This window comes from Polyodon spathula, chromosome 20 (assembly GCF_017654505.1).
Source record: "Polyodon spathula isolate WHYD16114869_AA chromosome 20, ASM1765450v1, whole genome shotgun sequence".
In the NCBI taxonomy this organism is placed as follows: Eukaryota; Metazoa; Chordata; class Actinopteri; order Acipenseriformes; family Polyodontidae; genus Polyodon; species Polyodon spathula.
Genome location: NC_054553.1, coordinates 19,761,247 through 19,769,434, shown reverse-complemented (window position 1 = coordinate 19,769,434; position 8,188 = coordinate 19,761,247). Strand labels below are relative to the sequence as shown.

The 8,188-nt window shown below is 37.4% G+C and overlaps 1 protein-coding gene across 1 annotated transcript in view; it reads left to right on the top strand.

Annotated features, from left to right (window-relative positions):
- The first annotated feature begins 1,323 nt into the window (after nt 1-1,323).
- Nucleotides 1,324-8,188, top strand: part of pkd1b (polycystic kidney disease 1b) — an 88,303-nt gene continuing 81,438 nt past the window's right edge. The window contains exon 1 of the mRNA XM_041219816.1: nt 1,324-2,309. Coding sequence (XP_041075750.1) covers nt 1,681-2,309 — 629 coding nt within the window. The 5' untranslated portion in view covers nt 1,324-1,680. The remainder of the gene's footprint in view (nt 2,310-8,188) is intronic.

Here is an 8,188-nt window from a genome sequence, read left to right as displayed (position 1 = left end):
GCCGAAAGAGGTAAAAAAAAAAAAAGCAAAATACAGTACGGACAAGCTGGAGTGGATAACGGTATATAGGGGGTTGACACAGAGTCCAGGTTTACCCGAACAAGGAAAGAAAAGGAAAACATTTGGAAAGTTCTGAATTCCTCGCGAAAAGGTTTGAGTGCATGAGGGAGAGAATTATACGGGAGAGATCGCTAGCCTACGGTAGTATATACATTTATTTTGATCGTTATTTGGTTATTTTAACAATGTTATTCAGAACAAAAGAGTTGAGGGTTCAATGGGAATAGTCGTGGTATGTCATTGAATTCCAAGAGTACCAATGCTGTGGATAGCATATTCGTAGTAAGCCCGAGTGATGCGAGACCGACCTAGACAGGACATTGCTGGAGAAAAGTTAATATAAGTCAAACTAACCATTAAACTCCCCCTCCCTCGGAGTGAAATGGAAGTTTCATTTCTCGAGATGAGCAAACATTCGCAGCTGCACGAGGACAGAGAGAGAGCTTTCAGGACACCAGGAGGAAGCACTACGCCATCCAGGACTAAACCAAACTCCTACTGACAACTGGACAAGTCCGCAAGCGGTACCCCCGTTGACGCTGGTAACACAATTGAACTGGATTAAAACTGAGATATCAAAGGGAAACAGGAATAACCAAGGGTTTCTAAAAGTAATGTATACAGCTGTGCTTTTGATGTGAACAGAAAAAAAGACGTTATCAAGTTACAAGATAGAAAAGTGGTTTTAAAAATAGCAGCAGCGAGATTCTAATCACTGTGTAACACATTAATAAGCATAATTGCTGGCATTTTAAATAACAGGTTAGTTCCATTAGCTTAATTTAATTAGTTTTGTAGCCTGCATTCATTAATCATGCATTCCTAATTATTTACTTATTATACATTTGTTTAAATTGAGAATACTTCTTCAACAGCAATACTATCTATATATATATATATAATATATATAATATATATTATATATATAAATATATATATATATATAATCTTGCAAATATAATTTTGGAAAATTAACACCATTACATCGCTGCGACGTACCGAACACACGAACTGCTATATATGTCACGACACAGTGCTGTCTAGAATCGGCACCGTCCCTCCTGACGCTGGTCTGACGGTGCCACTCCATGGGAACCCTTGGTCAAATGTCAGCACTGCCGATCCAAATCTTTTCATTACTAATGATCGATATCACTTAGTGAATTGCATATATATATATATATATATATATATATATATATATATATATATATATATATATATATTATAGATTTAAAATTTCCAAGGTTAAGCTTTAGGTATATTTATATTTAATATATTCTTTAATACTGGTACTAGTCAAAGTATTGCATTTAACTATTTATATATTTTATTGTTAAAATGCACAGCTTCCATGAAAATGACAATAATCTCGCCTCATAACATACTTTTAAGTACATTTGTTTGATTCAATCCTATTTAGTCATAGGGTATGAACATTACTTAGCAGCAATTGCTAAACTGATGTTTCACTCAGAAAGCTTCACTTTGCCACCCGCCCTGTTCATTCTCTGATTTGAATCCTGTTAGACTCTATCTCTACTTCAGCATAGTCGTTATTATTGCTCTGCCTGCTGAGAGGGGGCCTTGTTTGTGAAGGGCTTCAGTCCAGAACTCTGGATGATGGTAGACAGCTGTTCTGGAATCAGGGCAAGCCTGCTCCAGCCTTCCTTCCCACTAAAGCACAGAAACACTGGACTGCAGCAGCCTTGGGGCACGCTGGGAGCTTTCAGTGTGCAGGGCAGGACTGAGCTTATCATCTGTGCTCTACTGCTGGCCATAGCGATTGCCCCTGGCCAGACCAATGTTGGAACCGACAGAACAGAAAGGGTGAAATCCAGGCTCCCCAAAATGCTTGAGGATAAGCAACAGGGGCCTGGACTTGGGGGTGCACACCACCACACAGAAGAAAGGAGCACAGTAGGCTGTGGAGATTGTGTGGTTTCTATGGGGAATTATCGGGGTCCCATCATGGAAGGGAGTGTGGAAAGAGGGTCTGCCACAGGACTGGCACAGGACAGGAAGATTCGGAGTGTCTCGGATATAGGTACCAGGAACAGTCCAAAAGGGGACAACCATAGTGATAAGGGGGCGCCATCTTACCCCACAGAAGATCCCAAGAGCCCTCACTCCCCAGGGGTACCCTGCCCACTAGCCTGTGTGTGCAACAGCAGTGCAGTAAACTGCTCTGGAGCAGGCCTGAGGGAGATCCCATCTGCAGGGAGCTGCCCTCCCCACACCACACTGCTGTAAGTCCTGCTGTTCATTCCTCCTTACTCTAGCACTGTGAGAAACTGCTAAATGTTAAAGCATCCTTAAAGTGAGAACATAATTCTATAAATCTTAGCTGTTGTGCATTAACGTTTGTTATATATTGTCTCAAGTGTAGTTTTAAAAGAAATGCACATTAGAGTAAACACATGTTTTTTATTTTAAAAGAAGGTACTGCACATGATAAAAGAAATCTCGGTTTGCAAGCCATGCCTTCTGCTAGTGTTGTACTTCCTTGGTCATCTGGACAGTGAAATTGTCCCCACCCTTTCAAGAGCTTCTATCCTGCCTTTAGCCAACCAGTTGCTTTCCTTACTGGCTTTAAATTCTTTTGCCCAGAAGATGCTGCCGAGGTACAAGTGTACAGACTTGCTGTAAAACTTGGGGATTGAGAACCAATAACCTAATTTAGTGCCATGTGGTAAAGCGTCATGTTTCAAAGGTGCACATTGAGACACATGTTGGTAATCTAAGTACCAGATTTTTGGAATAATTTTTAGCTGTTACCTGTTTAATATCCTGTTATGTGCATTCTATATCATTATTCCAAACCATAATTTGTACTGTTTCTGGGGTGTGGATGCACCTCCCAACCAGCACCTCCTATCTGCAATCTGTCAAAGGCCGTGTATGACAGAAACAGGGAAACGGGGACATGCAGCGTTTATATAGTATACATTTTTTATATATTGTACAGGGATGCTTTTTCTGCTTTTTTGTACATACCCTAAAAAACACATTCATAGGAATAATATATTATTATATAGATATATATATCTATATATAAGATATATATTATATCTATATATATTATATAGATATAAATATATATCAACTTCTATACCTTTTACAGTACATTACTATTCATTAACTTTAACATAAAATACTATTGATACTCAATGGAGTTGCCGAATTCCTTTTTTTTTTTTCTTTTCAATGCATAAACATGGATTTTATGTACTGTTATATATGAAAAAAGACAAATTCTTAGATCTTTTGAAAGATTGATATAAATTATTTAAATTGTATTGCTCAGAACTATAAAACCTATACCCTCAATAAGGGTACAAACTTACAAGAATAAGTACTTTTAAAAACCTTTTTCACATTCTTGTTTTGCGTCAGGATTTCAAATTGAGACGTTTACACAAAAGCGTACTGAATCAGTACAATATCCCTCCAGAGCAATTTAAACAAGACTCACTGCTACCACACTGAATCAGTACCATATCCCTCCTGAGGAATTTAAACAAGTCTCGCTGCTATCACATTGAATCAGTACTATCCCGTATCCCTCCAGATCAATTTAAACAAGACTCACTGCTGCCACACTGAATCAGTACCGTATCCCTCCTAAGGAATTTAAACAAGACTCGCTGCTATCCACCCCTGCTGTAATTTGGACGATTGCCACTTCATCTACTAAAATCCCTTCTACTATTTTTCAAAAAAACAGACCAATACATAGTGTGTGTTGTTTTTAATGCTGCCACTTGGAGGTATTTCACACAGGAGAGTGTCAACAATCTGTCTGAGAAACATTTCATAAATTCCTTTGGGTGTGATTTTTGCCAAGGGCCAGTAGTGGAAGAATTCTCTGTGTGCTGCAGCTACATTTAGCATATCTGCAATAACGCAGACAGAAATGTAAGTAGGTGCAGAGGCATGATTTTGTTTGTTGTTTTAAAGGGGCTTTCTTGGCTAAGTCTGATGCAGTGATATAAAGCGGCAATGCTCTGATTTTATGTCATTTCCTGTATTAAACCCCAGTTAATGCACTCACACTGGCAGACGGCATTAGCAAAGGGGTTATTGCACAGGGCCCAAGTTTCATCAGCTGGAATGCTGGTCCAGACTATTTGCTGTTGGAGACATTTTTGGAGAGTGATCCATCTGACCTACATTATTAAAATTACAGTTTGAATCAATAAAAGAAAACAACAATATTGGTTAGTTTTAAAATGGTAACATTTGCATCTTGAAATAAGAACCCATCAATGACTGGCTTATACATACCATCATATGTGGATAATGCAAACTTTAGTTTTTTGCATCACCTGAACAGTTTGATCACTTTGTATGTTCATAGGCTTCTTCAGACTCCAGTCTTGCACTGTGCACTGAGGCTGGAAACCAGCCAAGATTGACCCTAAATTCAATCTTACATGGTTTTGTTTTGTGCGTTGTACAGTGACTGTCGCGGGTCTGCAGGTTTTAAAGTAAATTTGCTTAATGCTTGGTTTACTTTTGTATTATTAACCCAGTCAAGCCACGTACCTGAGAAAGGGTGTTTCTAGGCAACTTTTTATTTGATTTAGTTTAAAATAACTTTGTCGTACTGGAGGGAGGTTGAGCCCCCTCAGTTGCTCATCTACACCTATTAACTAAAAAGAAATGTTTGCAAACCCCATTGTGCTTACACACACCCACCACTCTGAGCTCAATGCAGCAGATGAAGCTATGAATGGAACATTAAATACATTAAAAAGTTAACATTTAAAAAAAGTACAAAATCAATTGAAAGTTTTAATGGAAAAAAGTTTTAAAATAAAGAACTTGAATGTAAGTCTGTATGTATGAATTCCCGTTTATGGACATTTAGAATGGTCATACATGCAAGTTTGGCAACAATATTGTTTCATTTCATTTCTGAATAATTTAAAAGAAACCCTGCAACTCGCATATCAAAAAATACTTTGTTTAAAATAAATAAATAAATAGAAACCTGATGTGTTTTGGCATAGCATTGCCTTCATCATATGCCAAGCAGAAACTCATCGATTTTTTTTTTTTTTTTTTTTTTTTTTTTATTGTTTTTTAACCAATAATGGAATTTTTGTTACGTGAGTTGCAGGGTTTTATTTCGATATTGTTTTTAACCACAGTTGACTTTTGTGATGTAGCAAAGTTCTTATCTGTTTTCACTTCATTTCAGGTTGAGGGATTGGCTTGATCAACTTATACCTGCTGGGATAAACCACAATTACATTTAGAGCACTTTACAGCACCAGGGAGTCACCCCAGAGTGCATCATTATCCTGAAACGACACTAGCTGGAATGCCGGGTTCTGTAAAATGCTCTCTATCTGTGATTAAGTTAACACTACATGCACGGAACAACATGTCAAACCTTGTAAGGTTAACAGGTTTTATTGTAGCTCTATATACTGAAGTAAGCTTGATGTAACAATCAAAATACATTTTTTTTGTGTGTAGTTTTACTGTGTAGTCAAGTTGAGTAGGTATTGCCAGTTGTAAGAGTATCAGTTTCAAATAACAAAAACTATGATAACTGTGCAGTTATGTTTTAACTGCAAACATTTCCCAAACCATAATTATTGGTTTTGTTATTTGGTTCATTTTTTAAATGTAGAAAATAAATTGCACTCTATAAACAAATGTTTTTGCTAAGGCTGTACCTCCATCAGTGCCATGTGTGCTTGACTTTATAGCACTGGCAACACAAGGGATTTGGAACAAATGTTGTGCAGTACAGTGGTACTGGAATGGTACAGTGCTGGACTACATTGTAGATGTTCATAACATCAATTGTGAAAATGTTCTCACTGACTTTTGTATCATTCCACCAATGGCAGCCTCATCACATTGTAGCTGTCCTTCTGCTACCATTGCTCCGCAGTATAGAACCATTGCTTTGCCAGTGTAGTTCCACTGTCTGTCTGCATTGCCATTGAAGAGCATTTGTGAAGGGTATAGTTAGAATTCTGTGGTACTATTCTACCAGTGGCTGAACCATTATAGCAGACCATGTACTACCAGTGCCCCCTGCAGTATAGTACAATACCGATGCATTGTCATTGCAATATTACTGGCTGCATTTTCATTGAAGACCATTTAGGTAGGGTATGGTTTGAATACTGTGGTACCATTTTACCAATGGCAGCCTCATGGCTGTCCCTGGGATGACACCATTGGCTCTCAGTGCTGTAAATAACCATTGCATTGCCATTGTAGTGCAAACCACAGTTTTGGGTCTTTGTTACCTTTGTGTGATGGATTGCTTTCATTAGCGTCACTGAAATACCTTTATGCGATTGATCCACTACACAGAGAAGGTTAATAAGTACCAGTCTAATGTTGTAGGGCTAAAGGGTTAATCTGCACTGTAAGTAAATATGGATGCTAAAATGTTTAGACTAACAATGCAGGATCTGAAAGTTAGTAGACTTTTCCCAAATGCTCTTCAGTGGCAAGGGCTGTTCTCTAATAGGCAATGGTAGCTCATGCTGCTATTGGTAGAATAGTACCGCAATGCCATTATCAACCAATACACACTGGTAGTAATCCATTTTAATGGTACCATTTTAGTACCAGACAGACATGTTACTACAAAGTAAGGCTTGTATTATTTGTTTCAAATCCATTGTAGTTCTGATATTGAAGTGCTAATATTTTAATGATTTGCGTGTTCTTAATAAATAAGCCAGACCCTGAATGTGTAACATGTGTTAAACATGTATATTATAAATGGTATGTTAAAAAAAAATATTAAGTCAAGTCAAAGCAGACCTGTCAAGTCTCCATCTTATGGCTGGAGATTCCCATCTTTACGTTGAAATATTGGATGTGTTTTTGTATCTCAACTAAAATCTCCTTTGCTGTTAATATTTAACTTTCTCCTCATTGTTAAACAGTGGAGCTGGGGGCTGGGGGCTGGGGACTGTGTAAGACTGAACTTTATTCAAAGGGAAAACTAAAGGCAAATTAAAGATGTTTTTTGCCCTTTTTTCTGAAAGTCAGCCATTGTGATGACCGGTTCATACCAGTTTATAAAAAGGCCAGCTACGTCTTTCTTGTCCATTGTCATATGTTTGAAGTAAGCAAGCCATTCTCTTGATAACTAATTGCCCCTTTTCCATTCTTGTGTTTATCTGAAAAATCCTGTTGAGAGTCCTTAGCCACAGTACTAGTGGGAGAGGAATGCAGGGTTTGTGCTCATGGAATTCTTATAGCTTTGTAAGTGGAGGCTGGTGGGGGTGATTGTTTAATTAGGCCTCATTGCCACGGAGACCAACTTTACCATTGCTATGCAGGCATTTTATCTCCCCCTAAAATTTTTTGGTTGGAGCGAAGGGGGCAGATTTACTTCAGCTTTTGCTCCAGAGCAAAGTGAAATAAAAAATGTTTCAGATCGATGACAATGTCAGTAAAAAGGCTCGTAATATGTTATGTTATTTCAGAATGGATTCCTTTAAGAATGACTATTGTTCCCAAGAATTAGTTTTTTTTTTTATTCATATTGAGTTTTCTCAGTTTCCAGAGGTTTTGTTTAAAGTGATTATTATGTGAATTATAATGCGGTAGTGGAACTCTTTGTTCTCTCTTCCTTATGTCATTTGTAATTTATATACTGTAATAAACTCTTTAAAACAAATGATAAAAATTCTACTCCTATTATAGAATGCCGTTACATAACTAGATGCACTAAGATGGGCCAGTCACAGTACAAACATAGAGCAGTTTGCATTTTTGTTGCGACAATTCACAAAGTATACATTTTGTTGTATGTACTAAGAGAAAATATGCTAATGAAAAGAGCTGCAATATACTAATTTAAATATTTGTTGCATCTTCTTGGCAAGATCTCTAGCATTGAGAGAGTTGTGTGACATTGTTCAAATAAATAACAAGAGTTGAGTTGTGGTTTGCTGTAGCAGAGTGTGCCCAAAGGATAACGTTTATACATGCAAGGGTGCAAGAATCAAAATAACATTGTTTTTGTTAAATATAAGAGCCATCTGTACAATGCATTCTGTTCCCGCTTCATTTTACCTATTTTAATATTGTTATATATAACAAATGGAAGGCAGTTTAATCCCATCAGATTCTATAGTAG